Source organism: Oncorhynchus tshawytscha, linkage group LG06 (assembly GCF_018296145.1).
Source record: "Oncorhynchus tshawytscha isolate Ot180627B linkage group LG06, Otsh_v2.0, whole genome shotgun sequence".
NCBI classification, from domain to species: Eukaryota; Metazoa; Chordata; class Actinopteri; order Salmoniformes; family Salmonidae; genus Oncorhynchus; species Oncorhynchus tshawytscha.
The window spans coordinates 30,288,511-30,306,819 of NC_056434.1; the positions used below are offsets into that span (position 1 = coordinate 30,288,511).

General features: G+C 44.7%; 1 protein-coding gene across 3 annotated transcripts in view; it reads right to left on the reverse strand.

The window, feature by feature from the left end:
- Window positions 1-18,309, reverse strand: part of LOC112252394 (RAR-related orphan receptor A, paralog a) — a 263,172-nt gene that overhangs the window by 14,560 nt on the left and 230,303 nt on the right. For all 3 annotated transcript variants that reach the window (XM_024423573.2, XM_024423572.2, XM_024423574.2), the window contains 6 exons: window positions 7,425-7,510; window positions 5,898-6,039; window positions 3,815-4,210; window positions 3,091-3,212; window positions 1,454-1,586; window positions 454-561 (listed from right to left, as the gene is read on the reverse strand). In XM_024423573.2, the coding sequence (XP_024279341.2) occupies window positions 454-561; window positions 1,454-1,586; window positions 3,091-3,212; window positions 3,815-4,210; window positions 5,898-6,039; window positions 7,425-7,510 (987 nt within the window). The remainder of the gene's footprint in view (window positions 1-453; window positions 562-1,453; window positions 1,587-3,090; window positions 3,213-3,814; window positions 4,211-5,897; window positions 6,040-7,424; window positions 7,511-18,309) is intronic.

An 18,309-nucleotide genomic window follows, 5' to 3' on the forward strand; every position in this document is an offset into this window, starting at 1 on the left:
GGTGCTAGGACACATTAATTTCCTCCAAAGGCATTTGGATGCACGGGAGACTGCACTGTAGAGAGTCTTAGTAATGTCATGGCATTCAAAAGCAAATGCTATTTGCTTCCACCTGAGATATTCTATGGCTGACTTTCAATGATGGTTTTGATATAACTCTCCCAAAGGGCATTCAATCTGGCTTTATTTATTGCAGCCTAACAGGAGTTATATGGAGCAGCAGTGATTCAGTAAGAATGTTATTCTGCCATATGTATCCACTGGGGAGAGGAGAGAGCCAGGTGAGGCAGGGATGAGTTCTCAGTGTTAGCTTCCTGGCTCTCATTACAACTTTGTCTGTTATAAAGCAATGCAAGCTTGTGCAAATAAGTGCTACACAAGTACACATTTGCAGACACACTTGCGCACACACACGCACACACGTGCACAGCATTGGACTCTTGCAGCACTTACCTAATGACTTAAACACATCGGGCCCAGCATACTTTCCATCGAAATAGACTGTGTTGTTTTGAGAGTCGAAGGCACGGCACATTCTGACAAACACAACCTCCAAAGAGCCTGCAGAGGAGACAGAAATACCATAATGCTAAATTCTTCTCTTCCACAGATCGAGTTAGAGTTGCCAGTCTTGCATCACTAGGCCCAACACACCATATGCAATATTTGATCGTTTTTCCTCCTTCATTTGTATGTTATACCCCCGATTCCTTTTAAACAGAAACCCATGACATAAAAGACTGGAACTAGTAATAATATTACATTTATATACTGAAGATTGTTACCCCAATAAAAAAAGGATAGTGAAACACAATGCTGTATACGGCTGTGCTGTGTGGGACTGGATTGGAGGATAAAAGAGGTGTAATAGAAAATATTACTGCACTTTATGAGATGGCACTGGTTTAAAATGTCACATGAGACAAGAGATCTCTGTCGCCATTTCCTTATTAATATTGGCAATGCTAATGCATATAAAAACGCAGGGAAAACTGAGATGAATACCCATGGGAGGCGGATGGGTTTGTCTATTTCTTTGTGTACGTATGTGTGTGTGTTTTTGTGTATGTGCATTGAGAAGCTATTAGTTTGGGCAGATATCATCAACGGCAGAGCAGAGAGAGGAGGCAGCCTTCATGATAGCTAGTGTCTCAGCTCAGCAACACTGTAGTCCCTTTAATGCCTATAAGCCTGAATACTGTTATTCTGTAATGAGCAGAGAGACAGGGACATAGAGGGACAGAGACACAGAAGGAAAGAGACACAGATGAGCTGTGGAACAGAGGGAGAAAGCAGGCAGGGTGGAGCCTCCTGGCTCTGTGACACACACAGTCAGTATGTGAGGGAGGCTTTGTATAGTCAGGTCAGCTATGCCCTTGTGACAACGCCTGAGGGGGGTGAAGGGGGATGTGGGAGAGAGACGGCAGTGGGCCGTGTTGACGGGCTGTCATACCTGCTTTCAGAAGCACTATCTGATCGTTCTGACACAGCTCCATGAAGCCGTCGATGCGCTTGGCAAACTCCACCACGTACTGGATGGCCTCTGTGATTTTGATAGCACACAGCTGCCACATGACCTCCCGGGGCTAGGGGGAATGAGAGAAAAGGCTTATGTGGTGTAGAAAAGGACGGGATGGAATTAGCTAGTTGGGTCGTTCCACGAAATGACTCCCTTTTGGGTAGTGTAACTTGAAGAGCACATGTTTTCCATCGTAAGAGGTTAAATAAGAGGTTAAATAAATACAAATACCATAGTTAGTGCCTATTGAGTGTCAAATAAAGAGGAATGGAAGCTTGTTGTGTGCAACAGGGAGGTGCAATTGAACGCTTCAAAGAATATTTTCAATTGTTAAAACATTTCTAGCCTGTCTGTCTATGGGTAACAGGTTTGACGTGTTCTTTTAACCTTTATTTAACTAGGCTAGTCAATTCTTATTTACAATGATGGCCTACCGGGGAACAGTAGGTTAACGGCCTTGTTATGCTCGAACCGCTCAGTTTTCCAACACAAAACACCAGAAAATGTCAAAAAAAGAGTAGAACCAGCTTACCTGCTTTTACACTATGATTTGACTATCAGATCTTCAATGTTCATTTTCAAAAAAATACTGTATTTAAAAAGGAATAGTTGTACAAGAGTTCAGTTCACATACTGTAACAGGGTTGACCTTAAAATGAGGGACGGATTTTTTGCACCTTAAGATGTATCACTAAACACATGAAATAAATAATCTTCAGAATGGACTTTGTCAAACCAACAAAATACAATGATGGTGAAAACATGGAGAAATGTTTGGGATTATCTTCCAAGAAGTCACAGAATTCATACAGAGGGAAATGTCAAAATGCTGAATTTTGGCATTTAGAAAGTCTTTGTTCATATGAAAAACCTGATTTATTGAATTTTCCATATGGTTTATATTAAAGGGCACTTTGGTTAATATATTACGGGATTTAAAATTCAATATGAGTGCACGAGTTCTACTTAATATACCTGTATATACACTGAGTGTACAAAACTTTAAGAACACCTTCCTAATATTGAGCTGCATCCCCCCTCCAAGGTGTCGAAAGCCCATGTTGACTCCAATGCTTTCCACAATTGTGTAAAGTTGGCTGGATGTCCTTGGTGGATCATTCTTGATACACACAGGAAATTGATGAGTGTGAAAAACCCAGCAGCTTTGCAGTTCTTGACACAAACCGGTGTGCCTTGCACATCCTACCATACCCAGTTCAAAGGCACTTAAATCTTTTGTCTTGCCCATTCACCCTCTGAACGGCACACATACAGGATCCATGTTTCAATTGTCTCAAGGCATAAAAAGTATTATTTAACCTGTCTCTTCCCCTTAATCTACATTAAATATAATGGCTTTAACAGTTGACATCAATAAGGGATCATAGCTTTCACCTGGTCAGTCTGTCATGGAAAGAGCAGGTGTCCTAATGTTTTGTACACTCAAAGGGATGCAAAAGGGACTCATTTTGTGGAAAGACCCAGGAGTTGTGTTGTGTTGTGTTTGCAGAACAGTGAGTACTGTTCATATGGTCGTGATACTGGTGATGGAAGGTGGAAGTTTACCATACCTTGGTCTGGTAGCTCTCCATCTCCTCCTGCAGGAAGGCCTGCCAGGTCATCTGCTGCAGCTCCTCTCTCAGGTACTGACACGTCTCCATGTGGGACTTGGAGATGTTCTGGGCCAGGTGCTCTGCAACACAACCACATAGCACAGCACAGCACATCAGCACAGTGTCAGACCTGAATGCTGCTCCCAGGGAATGGGAAGACCTCACAGATGAACTACACCATATAAAAATACAATTTATTTACTGAGCTTTCAACTAGGAGGAGGAGAGTGTGGGCTTTTTTTTGACTGGGAAGAGGCTTGTTGACATTTCCTTTTACTGCCTCCAGGAAGCTCCCAGCTGAAGCTTCAGTCAAACCCAATCTAGCTGTGACCCAAACAGAGGGGGAGGTGGGGCAGTCAGCCGCACAATATTACTCACTGAAACAAAGGTCACATTTGCTCAGAGAGAAATATTGAGTATAAAAATGTAAATGATTTTGAAAACACATCTGTTAAAAGGAGTTCCAAGGCACAGGGGAGCCTAAAAAAATGATTTCCCCAGATGAGTGCCCTGCTGGATCCTGATTGGCCCTAATTAATGGAAACTAATTACAAAAAAGAGGCTATTTTAATGAGTGTTGGAGATGAGTCTCCAACCTCCTGCTATTTTAAGAAACCTTTGTGTCGTTTGCCCCACGGTTGAGTTGTTCTCCCCCCTCCTCCCGTCTCCCCCTGCTCCTCACCTAGCTCAGCCATGGACACGGTGGGGGATGTCTCTCCGTTGGTAAAGGAGCAGTAGGGGAAGAAGCCTGAGCCGGGGGCGAAGTCGCAGATGGGCTCAGGCTTGATGCCATTGATGTCCAGGCCGGACTGGTCAGGGGAGGGCTGGATGTCCAGGTAGAAGCTGCTGACTGCTGAGTCGGGCTTGCTGCCGTCGGGGGTGTGGCTGTCCATATAGCCACTGAGGTCATCGTGGAGCTCTGTGAGGCCATTGGCCGAGAGGCCGTAGGTGGGTGTGAGTGGCTCGGCCTCGCCGGGCTGCTGCTGGTGGTCACGCTGCGCCTGCTGCAGCCGGTGTTTCTGCACCTCCGCATACAGGCTGTCCCGCTGCTTCTTCGACATGCGCCCAAACTTCACCGCTGTAGGTGAGAGAGGGAGGGAGAGAGCAGACACTCCTTCACTACTGAAACTGACATAATACTGGCCTGTGTTTCAAGTTTAGCCTGTCTATAACAGGTAAGGAGATGTATGTGTTTCAGTGGGTATTAGCGAAACCTTAAACACTAACATCTTTATTGCATAAAAACTCCAACAAGGGAGCAACCTACAGTAAGCCCGAATTAGTCACAGCTTACGGGTCAACTCATACCTATTTCAGACAGAAGATTTATCTGTAAAAATACAAGGCAATGTATATACGAACCCCTTTCAAACAGCACCTTATTTACAATTTTCTTGCAGATATACCCTTTTCATACATATCAGTGGGAAACTGGCAAATTGGGAGGGGTGGGGATGTTCAAATCAAATCAAATGTTATTGGTCACATACACATGGTTAGCAGATGTTATTGCAGTGTAGCGAAATGCTTGTGCTTCTAGTTCTGTCAGTGTAGCAATATCTAACAAGTAACATCTAACAATTCCACAACAACTACCTAACACACACAAATCTAAGTAAAGGAATAAGAATATATAAATATAAATATATGGATAAGCAATGTCAGAACAGCATAGGCTAAGATGCAATAGATAGTATAGAATACAGTATATACATATGAGATGAGTAATGTAAGATATGTAAACATTATTAAAGTGACATTATTAAATTAACTAGTGTTCCAGTTATATTAAAGTAGCGAATGATTTCAAGTCTGTACTGTATGTACTGTAGGCAGCAGCCTGCCTCTCTGTGCTACTGATAAACCATTGGGGGCGTTTTTGCATTTCAAATTAGAGAGGTGTTAAACAATGGATGTGTTCATTTATTTACTGGGGAAAAAAGCTGAGAACTATTCACACAGACCTGATACCTGTATTTTGGTTACACAATTGAGAAAATGGAGGAACCACGATTAGGTCTTTAGGTGGCTTTAATTGACCAAATTTAACCCTACCCCTTACAGGTATACCAAAAAGCTGACAGAAAAAGCAGGCATGGTAAAATAATGAGATCTTGGTTTGTGTATTACAGGGATATCAGATACAAGACAGGCTTTGTGTTTCACGGAGTCCTGCAGACTAAACAGAGCTGGTCATGAGAGTGAGCCCCCCCTCTCAGACAGTGTTCTGGGGACTGCACATTTAGATTTTTGCCCATTGCATACACAGCTTATTCAAATAATCAAAGCTAGAATATGAGCTGGTTATTTGAATCAGCTGTGTAGTGCTAGGGCAACGTTGGGGAAACCCTGGTCCATAATTCTCAACTCTGACCCCCCTCCTCCCCCATAGACACTCACCTGTGTGCTCCCATCCCCCCGCCTCACCTGCACCAGTCCAGCACTAATGACACCTCCTAACCACCCTCTATTCATCAGACCTACTTTCTGTCACACCTGCCAACTTACCCCCACGGCCACGCCAATTACTAGTGGAACGTACACAGGCAGCGACATCACTGACGTTTGTCTAGACCACCATTTCCTACTCTAACCACATTAAGAGTGGTGTCCGTTAAGATATAACAATCTGTTACATCTATCGGTAATTCAGTCAGAGCATATTCCAGTTGTTCTACTTGTCTATAATGTTCTATTCACTTTCATGGGTTGTCCTGCCTTAGAAGCATGTCTGTCCCCTCCTGTTGACTAGACACTGTACGTACCGTCCCGTGACATGCCCACTGCCAGACACTTCTGCAGCCGGCAGTGCTGGCAGCGGTTGCGGCTGGTGCGGTCGATCAGGCAGTTCTTCTGACGGGGGCATGAGTAGGCCGCATTGCTCTGTTGACTCCTCCTGAAGAAGCCCTAAGACCGGAGAGAGGGAGGGGGAGACCGCACTGATTATAATATTAACCACAGTGGCCCTGCTGTATCCAATGACTGATTGGCTTTTATTCCTGTAAACATAAAAGGATCTTGTGTTTCACTGGGTACTTATTGAGAGAGATGAAGCCGACAATATTCATCACTATGGAGGGTACTGTCGCTGAAATAAATGTACAAGAATACTGCCATGCCAGTGCTTTGCAGGCTATTGAGTTCTAGTGTCAGTTGTATAAAGCTCTATGTTGTTTTATTGAAGGAGTGGTGTGTTTTAACAATGTGTACTGCAGGGGGTGGTGTGTTTGGCTGTGATCGTAATGGTAGGCAGTATCTTTCTATAGTCTGGGTTATTAGTGTTGATTAACAGGGCTCCAACATGTGCGGCGCTAAAGGATGGCACACAGGATGGCACACGCACCCCGATTGGATTCCTCATCCTTTGACTTAATGAATTGATTCCGGCACATCATTAACATGCCCCACTCCACTGCTCCATACACATATGTCTTAATTAGCTGCTCATTGGCTGTTTAATTACAAGAAAACAGCTGACAGCTGCCAAGTTGCTTCATAATGGCAGCCATTACGGGAGCCTGGCTAGAACTGCTAGTGACAAGCAGCACTCTTTAATAATGCTGTGATTTATGGTCCAAACTCTTGTACTCGCACATATCATTAAATGCCTCTCTGCCTGGAGTAATTAGCAATCATTAAAGATACATTTCAGCAGCTTATTCTTCAGCGTTTTGTTTCTCCCGGCAGCTAGCTCCTGTCTGAGGGAGAGAGAGAGAGAGGCGCTCTGAGGAGCAGCTGAATGAGCCCCTGTCTCTCTGTAACACAGGAGGAAAACAGCAAAGGTGCTGCTGCCTGTCAGAGGAATACTAATGACTCGCCTGGTGACAAGCACAGGATCAAGAATACACTAGAAGCACAAGATACATTCCCCTCAACGTGAATGCCTGGTGTATTTGAAACAGTACAAAAGCTAGCTTCAATAAAAGCGGCATACAGCCAACAATCCGTTATAATTCAAAGAACTTCTTCTTTTGATGATTTTATTTCAAGAAAAACAAGCTGCAGCAGAAGGAGAAACACTGAAGCAGCATGTCCCTGGGAAGGGAGGCAGTACAAGGCAGAGGAGTCACTTTGTCCTGCTAATAGTGAGGCTCTGTGATGTCCTCTGTGTGGCTTGACCATTTTAATGACGATGCTCTCTGTGTGTTTACATTTTATAGTCTCTCGCAAGATTGTTTAAAAAGTTAGACAACATGTTCAAAGGTATTTCTTTGTAAGTTTCTCCACTTGTTCTGCTTCCTGTCTCTCTCCTTTCCCCCTAACACCCACATGTTCGTTCTCTGGGAGCTTACCTTACAGCCTTCGCATGTTATCACACCGTAATGGATGCCTGATGATTTGTCTCCACAGATCTTGCAGGGAATTATTTCGATTTGAGCTGGAGAGAAAAAAAAAATATCAACATTTTGCTGTCACAAGTTACAGAACACCACCTTCACCTTGGATGCATGCTGATACATGAAAGAGAACTGTGCTTGAAAAATATCTCATCCATTTGCTTTGAATCCTCACTTCTACACAACACATCGAGTCGTGCATGAAGGAGGCCATTTTAAGTCTTCACTGAGCCACGTGCCAACCACTGTAAACAAAGTGTCAATTTATATTGCAGGCACAAATTACATAAGGAAAAGTCACAGCGACCCACAAACCCCATTCCACTACACAGTGGTAATCCTAGCCCTACTGAATGACAGACTATTATTCTCCAGTGGAAAACATGACTTCAAAACCCACCAAACCCAAGCAGTAAGCCCAGATTAAATTCATTATGGCCACAAAAATGATAACATTCCTATTGGGCTGGTGAGTAGCTATATGAGGCCCAGAGAGGTGGTTGGAAGGGGATGGAGGCTGTTGGTTGAAACAGTAGTAAAGTGCAGTAGAGTTCAGTAGGGGTGACAGTGTTCCACTGCTGACAGGCCTGTGTGTGATTTAGCGGGCACAGAGGACACAGGCATGTGGGGGCAGGTCTCATCCATCCCGGTCTCCTGCACAGGAGTAGAGCAGCATGCCACAGGGCAGCAGGACACAGAGAGGCAGCTGAGACACAGAACACCCAGCCTGTGCTACAGCTCTCATGCTTTATCACTGCGGCCTCTGACGCCACGTCTCTCTCTGCCTCGACACTAGATCTGTATCTATAATGCCAGCATCTTAGGCTGCCACCGCTACAGCACTCCGTAGCACCAGACAAACTAAGCTATCTGATCTACACGGAGGAAAGATTACAGTTGGATTCCTGCTCTATAGTGGCTCCCTACAACTGCACAGATAGTGCTCTGTGCTTTGATTGGCTATCAAACCACCTTCCCTTACTTGTGCTGAAAATGTAGAATTTTACTCTTTATGAGCCATTCCAACCAGTGCACGCTATGACAAAGTAGTCTCTCCACTAGCTTTAAACACCAGGCCTAGTCCTCTTCCAGAGCGGTCGGTCTTTCAGGCCAGGGTAGACTGGAGCTCTGTATTACCTTCACATCCAATCCCTTCAAATGAATTTGATCACATCAAATGGGCCTTCACTGAGGCTCCATCCAGAGGACTCATCAGCTGCCTGGGAGCGTCTGTTGTGTCATGTGGATAATGTCAGTGTCCCTGAGGCATGCCCAGGGGATGGCCGCTGATCCACTAACCCTGTACCACTTTACACACACAGTCCCTCCATTCAGGAATCTCTGTAAGCCTGCACTCTTATCACTGGTAGAGTCAACTAGACCTCGCCCCTAGAAGCAGAATTAGCCTACATTTCAGTAAAATGAACAAAGAGAGTAGTGGCACAGGCGCTAGTCAGTTCTCATATGGAAAACACCTAGATGGCTGTGTATCCTGCGGTACAATGGAGGCTAATGCACATAGTCTGCCTAGATTAGAGGGAAAACGTACCAGGAGCCAGGTTGACAGGCTCGCTGAGAGGGTTACTTTATAATTAATCATTATGAATTTCTGCATTGTGTTGAGTCGGTTGTTGTTTTGGTTATCTCTGTATGAACACTGGCATTAAGGGCAGTGCACTCCATTGTTTGTTTTTGTGTTCTACCTGCATGAGCATTTGAGGTGCAGTGTGTTGCGAATTTTCAGCCTCATTACTTACATAATAAGTGAAGCGTGCAGTAATTAAAGGCCCAATGCAGCCATTTTTATATCAATACCAAATCATTTCTGGGTAGCAAGCAAAAAAACTATTTCTCAAGCAAGAATTTTGCTAGGACTGTCTGGGAGTGTTTTAAGGGGGAGGGGAAAACTTAAAACTAACGGTTATTGGCAGATTGGTTTGGAACTATCTTTGTTATTGGTCTATTCATTAATTTACCACTTGGTGATGTCACCAGGCAAGACGCCAATGAAAACAGGCTTTTTAGAAGGTCCTGTGTAGATAGTTGCTGGTTGAAAATACAATCAGGAAATAACACTGATCACATTTTATCACACTTTTACAGACTTAGTTTCATTAGCTGTTGTACAATATGATACAAAACACAGTAAAACAGAATCTTGACTACAATGGGCCTTTAAAACTTGCTGGGGTGGTGGTGGAGAAACAGGGCTGTGTTGACGGGCCCTGGCCATTGGGTGGCAGTGCAGGGCTGTCACTATGACTGTGTCTATAGCCGCCTCCTCTCCACTGAGGCCAGTTCCCAGCTCCCAGCTCTCAGCCCCCCTCTCTTGCCCATAGGCTCCAGGCTCTGAGCTCCTCCAGGCTTAAGCTGCTGCTCGTCTCCTCTAACCCCCCTAGCTGCGAGAAGAAGCAGGACTGGCTGGATGCTCGCTCAGGCCTGACAGAGACTGTGCCACATCAGGTGAGGGAGTGGAAACGGCGGTGCGCTGGGCTAGGCTGGGCACACACACAGATGAGGATAGCTCACAAAGCCCTATCTGCAGCAGCGAGGACTTGAGTGCACAAAGCCTCACCAGCTAACACCCTCTACTCCACTACTACACAAACCTCTGAATGCTTGGTGCACTCAACAGTAAAAAAGGGTTTATTTCCATTCTGACTAGGTAGAGGCTTTGTGGTTTGCTATGTAAAAAAAGAACCCAATCTAAATCTATGGTCATTTTAACAGTGAAATAAGCAGTTTTCTGGTAGAGATACATGAAGAATAAATACAGAATAATGACATCAAATCAGCCATTAAGTCACCTACGCCATCAGTTCAAGTCAATATTTGGGTATAACTGAGCAAGCTGCCCTGATGAATGGCTGATCTTGGGGCTCCCAGTCAGACTACACTTCAAATAGTGTGAGTGGTTTAAAATGAATTCCCGCAGGGGGCGATGGTCAGACAGAAAGGCACTGTGACTAAGTACTTCAGATCTGGGAGTCAATATCTATTGACACGAGCTGTGGTGTTAACTGCCTCTCCGTGTGAGGCAGGCAGCTGCTGGCTCTGTGTCTGGGCTTGACCAGCGCTGCTCACTGCTGCTGAACCCATTCGCCGTGCCTGCCTGCCTGTCTCCCTGCCTGTCTCCCTGCCTGCCTGTCTCCCTGCCTGCCTGTCGGCCTACCTATCTGTCTGCCTGCCTGTCTCCCTGCCTGCCTGTCGGCCTCCCTGCCTGTCTGCCTGCCTGTCTCCCTGCCTGCCTGTCTCCTTCCCTGCCTGTCTCCCTGCCTGCCTGTCTCCCTGCCTGTCGGCCTCCTGCCTGTCTCCCTGCCTGCCTGTCTCCCTCCCTGCCTGTCTCCCTGCCTGTCTCCCTGCCTGCCTGTCTCCCTCCCTGCCTGTCTCCCTCCTGCCTGTCTCCCTCCTGCCTGTCAGCCTGCCTGTCAGCCTGCCTGTCTGCCTGCCGGCGTGTCTGTCTGCCTGCCTGCCTTCCTGCCTGTCTGCCTGCCCGTCGGCCTGCTTGCCTGTCTGCCTGCCTGTCTGTCTTCCTGGCTGCCTATCTCCCCTGTCTGCCTGCCATGTTCCCTCACTGCCTCTGCCTCTGCCTGCCTCTCTGCCTGCCTGCCAGGCAGCCCTGCCGCCTGCTTAGGACATCAAAGCCAGGCACAGTGAGACGGGCAGTCATGCTAAAGCCCATCTCAGCAGCCTCCCATTACTCACAACACTGTGAGATGGCCTCCACACACAGGCCACATCAAAGAGAAGGGGGACCTGCTGAGGTACACAGATAATGTACTGTGAATCCTACCGCAGCATTCACGGCGTCACAAAATATCCATCCACAGAAAGAATGAAAAAGGTAATGACTAAGATCCTCGGTGGAGGATAAAAGTCTGGTGTGGCTGCCTTTGGATTTCACAATGGATAGAGTATGGTGAGAGGACTGTGTAGTAGCCTAGCCTCATGTTGTATTGAAGTCCAGCTCCTCATAGGGCACAGCTTGTTAGAGGGGCTCTGTCTGTGTTCGTCGCTGTGCAGTTCAAGGACACTGATTCACATCACATAAAGGCCCTTTGGAGACTGAGGATGACGTGTCACTCAGAGCACATGTACAATTGAAGCCCCCTCTGTGTCCCCCTCTGCCCTTCATTGTGTACCAAACAGCCCTGAGATCAAAGCCCACACGAAGAGAACACTGCACTTATTAAAGCCCAGAAAATGAACAGAAAATCGTTTACAAAAAGAAAACAAAGGTTTTGCCTTACCCATGCTAACTGCTCCCCGGGACTCTGTCATAGCGTACTGCGTTCTGTAACTAGTGCTTTAGCGCTGACATGAGCACCACAAAGACAGTTGTTGTCAGAGTGAGCATTTTCCCCTGCGCCTCTCAAATATGCTATAGCTTCATTTGTACCTGGAGAGCATAATTTATGAGCGAGGAAAAGTGTGGTGTTGACTAAATATATTGAAGATATATCAATTATTAAAGGTTGATCCTTTAATGGTGAATATTGGATGTGAATTCTTAATGCTACATTACAACTCATTGGAGACAAGGTTTTTCTTTTCAAAATGGGATTTTTCATATCCCCCAGATCTAATTCTAGCAAGGCATTTTTTTTTCAGACCAAAAAACGATATTCTGTAGAAATTGAATAGCACAGGAATTTGCAGCAGTGCAAATATTGACATACAAATCACTACAGCGGCTCTATCTCCTAGTTATTCCCACTGCAAGCTCAGATTTTCCTCAACCACTGGACTACTGTACTGACATAACCTTCAGAAGATTAGGGTGATCCCTTACATTACAGTCACAAACTGAGGCTGACAGCTATTAGATCACTGGACTACTGCACCTACTACAAGGGTGTTACACGTAGAGTAATAAAATACATACCATATCTCTAAGTGATGGAAGACCTCATAGAGTAAGGAGTACTGTCTTCATCTGCCGTTTCATTGGACACAACATCTGTGGTGTGTATTCTAACATCACTAAATGGATCATTCATTTGAAGTGTATATGTGTGGTACATGTAACAGCCTCTTACCAAGAGGCAGAATATGTAAGACTGCAGCTATAGTGATGGGAATGTTGGGGGTGTGAGTGTGTGTTGACAGCTGTCAGTGACCAAATGACGCAAGCCAGTGGGCTCATATTGGAGATTATGTAAGTGATTGGACAGCGATTCTGGGCCTTTGTACAGAGCAGCATTATGGGCAGATTAACAATGGCTCTCCATTCCAACAAACAGGGACAAAACAGTTTAATCAAATTCTCTACTAAACATTTCACAACACAACAACAAGGCAAATGTTGAAAACGAACACATGACTACACACAGGGCTACAATACAGGAACCTGTTAGTATAATCTCTTACTAGATACAGTTCACACAGGAAAAATACCATTCGTACGGTCCGTGGACTAGCTGGCAAGTGCTAAGCAAGCAACATTTTTATACAATAGTTTCCCCCCCATTTTGACTGCTAGATTAATTTCCCCCTTTGCCAGTGGAGATCAGCTGTAGTTTGATTAACATAGTCTATGCTAAATTGAAACCCATGACTGTCAGACAGACAGCATAACAAGAGCTAGAATCAGATCCTGCCTCTTTTCATCTGCCAAGGCACTGCTGTCATGTTGTAGTCTAACAGAACAGAATGAGCGCTTTTTTTATTCCCAATTGCACAGCAGAAGAAAGGTTATTTGAATGTCAGTGGCAAAGGACAGCAGTGGTACAGAGCACAGACAGAATAGTATAAATGTGTTATTTGTTTGGGGATTTGGCTTATTACTATGAGGCTGTCCTCATGACATTTCTACTCCAGTGCAGCTCAGAGATACCACACTCAGATATTCACCTGCAAAGGAAAATCCTGTATCATCATTTTAAACCGCCTCCGTCCATTCAACAGACAAACCAGCTGAAGTCATCAACAATGTTTATACCATGAGGACTAGAACAGAGAAAAAAATAATTGATACATTTTTTGATGTCTCTATGCTAATTCCTCTTTATCAACTGCCAGCCTAAGCTATGATCCCCCATCACTCGAGACCAGCAGCCATATTTGAAGCGATATTCTAGTTTCAGTGGTTCAGTGGAACAGCTCTGAGCTTCCCTATTATTCCCGCATAGCACTGCAAACAGAAATTAATTTGCTAAAACCCAGGTCTGGATGATAGCCCTGGGCTGCTTTTGGGATGAACTCATGCATGTGTCTCTGTGTTTGTTTGTGTGTGAGGCCATTCATATTTCAACACTGCCAAACATGAGATGCCTGTACAACACAGCAGCATTTCTCTGCCTCTGTTTTTACTTGACTGCCTTATTGAAATGCATTCTGACACCCTCAATGCAGGGAGCAGGAGAAAGGAAGAGTCATTTGGTCTCATTTATGTGTTGTTATGGCAAAAATGTACGAGCTTCCTGACTGGGAGTCTGTGTGTTGCCCTCTTGGGGAAACAACAAAAGGGTTTATAGAGAAGACAAGCCTGCGAAGGGGAGCATGTGTGGCTCCCCCCTGCTCTGTTCAGTGACAGGTGAAGGAAGCTGTGCCCCGGTACGCCCACTCTCTGTCTGTCACTGTGTATCTGGGTCCCAGTCCCAGAGGAGGACATGGACAGGAGGGAGAGAGAGGCACACTGCATGCTCGGCTCTGATGCCACAACACAGTCAATCTGGAGACTGCTGCACTCACTTATGCATTCATTCTGATTCTGCCTGCTCTGCTCCTTATCCCAGTAAGTCATCGTAAGGTTAGTGTCAAACATTCAACATTTAAATGGAATGAAATGGAATTCAATTAATTGTTTACATGCTTTTATAACACACTACATGTACTTAAAATTATCTGATCTAACACAGATTGTAAAGTTTTGTTGTTGTTTTTTCTTGGCAGATACACACTGAAGCATGGCACCGGACTTAAGCGGAACTCAAAATCACTGAGGCTGAAATCACAGAGGACCAGCTGATTGACTGCTTCCGTCGGTTCGGAAGCTGTTTAAATTCAGAGCTATGGAAGGGGGACGTCTCCTCTCCTATTTCTGAACCTTCGCTGGCCACTTTAGCTGAGAAGGCTGTGGTTAAAGACTTGATTGAGACTTGTCATTGGCAAAGTGCCTTAGACCCTTTTTAGACTAGAGGGCATCTCAAGACATTCTCGAAAGGTATCAGAATTTTTTTCTACAGAGAATACACCTTTTAATGTGATGTAAAACTGTGAAACGCACACGTCTCGCCCGCTACCTCAGGAGGTCGCGGTCGAGCCTTCTTCGAGAGTCACCCCCCTCCGAGCATTGCAGTATCAATAGAAATAGAATTGTCTCACTGAGCCAAATGCTCTACAGTAAAATACTTAATAGCAGAGCAATGTTTTTTAAATAGCTGAAATATGGTGTTTTCCTTATTATTAGAAACTTGTTTTATTGAGATTTTACCTGAAATTGTAGGAACAGCCTGTTACATTCTGAAATTGTCACAGTACCTTTAAGAAAAGTAATCTCAACTGTATGTTTTTTGCTTGGCTGTGCAGATCCACCATCCTGTGGCAAAAAGCTTTGCAAGCAAGCAGCAGGAGTTAGCTGTGTATTGTCAGCTAATTTAATGTGTATGGATGAGAAAATAAACCCTTTAATTGCTTGCACATGCTTGTGAATTGTTGCATTATTCAAGAGTTGAATATGTCTTAGAAGAAAAGTTGCTGGTATTGTTGAATAGTTTGTAGCTAGCTATTCTTACTGGCTAGTAGAAGTGGCTACTATGAGTGAAGGCTAGGGCCATTCCCCCCAGAAAAGTCTGGGAACTTGCAGGTGCCTTGGTGGAAGAGTGGGGTAACATCTCACAGCAAGAACTGGCAAATCTGGTGCAGTCCATGAGGAGATGCACTGTGGTACTTAATGCAGCTGGTGGCCACACCAGATACTGACCATTGCTTTTGATTTTGACCCCCCCCCCCTTTGTTCAGGGACACATTATTCCATTTCTGTTAGTCACATGCCTGTGGAATTTGTTCAGTTTACGTCTCAGTTGTTGAATCTTATGTTCATAAACATATTTACACATGTTAAGTTTACTGAAAATAAAAGCAGTTGACAGTGAGAGGACGTTTATTTTTTTGCTGAGTTTACATATACAGTGTCTTCAGAAAGTACTCACACCCTTTGACATTTTCCAAATTTTGTTGTTACAAAGGGCGATTAAAATATATTTAATGGTAATTTTTTGGTCAACAATCTACACAAAATACTTTAATGTCAAAGTGTAAAAAAAAAAATGAAAAATACTACATGACCAAGAGTATGTGGACACTTGCTTGTCGAACATCTCATTTCATTATTCCTCCTAATTCCATTTAATGTGGAAAAAGTCAAGGGGTCTGAATACTTTCTGAAGGCACTGTAAAGAATGAAACCTTCTACACATCCAGTGCAATTACACAGAGAAAGATTTACATATCAATAAAGAGGCTTGTTTCATAGATCAGGGGAATTCACCACTGCCCTTTTCCTTTAATTGCTGCATTAGTATGCATTATTGTAAGAAGCTTGACTGCTGCTAGGCCTAATTTAATGTGATCCTTACTATAAGACTATTCTTCACAGATAGATGTAAAGTTATGTATGACAACATACAGCAGACTGACATCGAGACAACGTCCTGTGGGTGTCACGTGTGTGGTAATAATGTGGCTCATTCGTATGTTACATCTACGAGAAACATGTGTGTGGTACTGAACCTGTGTGTGTGTGTGTGTGTGTGTGTGTGTGTGTGTGTGTGTGTGTGGTGGAGGGGTAATGCGCCTAAGTCCCATCCACTGGGACCTGCCCTTGGCAGACTGTGTGTGAGAGGCAACTGATGCCCAGGGGTCAGTGGGTCAGGGGCACAGAGTCGGAAAACACATGGAGAACAGGCAGGAAAAATAGTTCAGCTGCCAGTAATTGTCCCTCTGTGCTCTCCTTAGGAAAACATGTTTCCACACACTGAGTTACTTCCACAGACTAGCCCCAGACACCAATCATCAGCTTGATTTGCGCCGTCCAACAGGAAAGCTCCACATGAGCCAGAAGCCAATTGCGGCGAGCTTTAAACCACTCTAGCCGATGCTTGGCATGGCGGATGGTGATCTTATGCTTGTGTACAGCTGCTCGGCCATGGAAACCCATTTCATGAAGCTTCCTACGAACAGTTCTTGTGCTGAACAGTTCTTGTGCTGATGTTGCTTCCAGAGGAAGTTTGGATCTCGGTAGTGAGTGTTGCAACCGAGGACAGACGATTTTTACACGAGTAGGCATCCTTTGCCATGATGACAGCTTTGCACGCTCTTGGCATTCTCTCAACCAGCTTCACCTGGAATGCTTTTCCAACAGTCTTGAAGGAGTTCCCACATATGCTGAGCACTTGTTGGCTGCTTGGCCTCTGTGGTCCAAATCCTCCCAAACCATCTCAATTGGGTTGAGGTTGGGTGATTGCGGAGGCCAGGTCATGTGATGCAGCACTCCATTACTCTCCTTACACAGCCTGGAGGTGTGTTGGGTCATTGTCCTGTTGAAATACAAATGATAGTCCCACTAAGTGCAAACCAGATGGGATGGTGTATTGCCGCAGAATGCTGTGGTAGCCATGTAGGTTAAGTGTGCCTTCAATTCTAAATAAATCACAGACAATGTCACCAGCAAAGCACCCCCACACCTCCTCCTCCATGCTTCACAGTGGGAACCACACATGCAGAGTTCATCCGTTCACCTTGTTCATCAAAAATTGTGAATATCTCACCACGGGTTAATGAGAAGGGTGTGCTTGAAAGGATGCACATAATTCTACAATGTTGGGTTGTATTGGAGAGAGTCTCAGTCTTAAATAATTTTCCACACACAGTCTGTGCCTGTGTTTAGCTTTCATGCTAGTGAGGGCCGAGAATCCAGGGCATCCGTGTCTAACAGCGCGATTTTCCAAGAAATCTGGCAGTGGCTTCTGATTAAATTATATTTTCACAGAACCTCTTGTTGCAATTTCGATGAGGCTCTCTTGTTCAGATATCGGTAAGTGAAGTGGAGGCAGGGCATGAAAGAGATAACAAATCCAGTTGTTTGTGTTGTCCTTTTCGGGAAAGTACCTGCATAATTGCGCACCCAGCCCACTCAGGTGCTTTGCTATATCACATTTGACATTTTCCATAAGATTGAGTTCATTTGCACACAAAAAAATCATACAATGATGAAAAGACCTGTGCGTTGTCCTTGTTAATGCAGACAGAAAAGAGCTCCAACTTCTTAATCACACATTGAATATAGTTGCGGAGAGTCCTTGTAATCCTAGATTGAGATCATTCAGGCGAGAAAAAACATCAACCAGAAAGGCCAGTCGTGTGAGAAACACGTCATCATGCAAGCGGTCAGACAAGTGAAAATTATGGCCAGTAAAGAAAACTTTAAGCTCGTCTCTCAATAAAAAAATGTGTCAATACTTCTCCCCTTGATAACCAGTGCACTTCTGTATGTTGTAAAAGCATTACATGGTTGCTGCCCATATCATTGCATAAAGCAGAAAAAACACAAGAGTTCAGGGGCCTTGCTTTAACAAAGTTAACCATTTGCACTGTGGTGTCCAAAACATCTTTCAAAGCTGTCAGGCATTCCCTTGGCAGCAAGAGCCTCTTGGTGGATGTTGCAGTGTACCCAAGTGGCGCCGGGAGCAACTGCTTGCACGCGCGTTACCACTCCACTATGTCTCCCTGTCATGGCTTTTGCGCCATCAGTACAGATACCAACACATCTTGACCACCAAAGTCCATTTGATGTCACAAAGCTATCCAGTACTTTAAAAATATCCTCTCATGTTGTCCT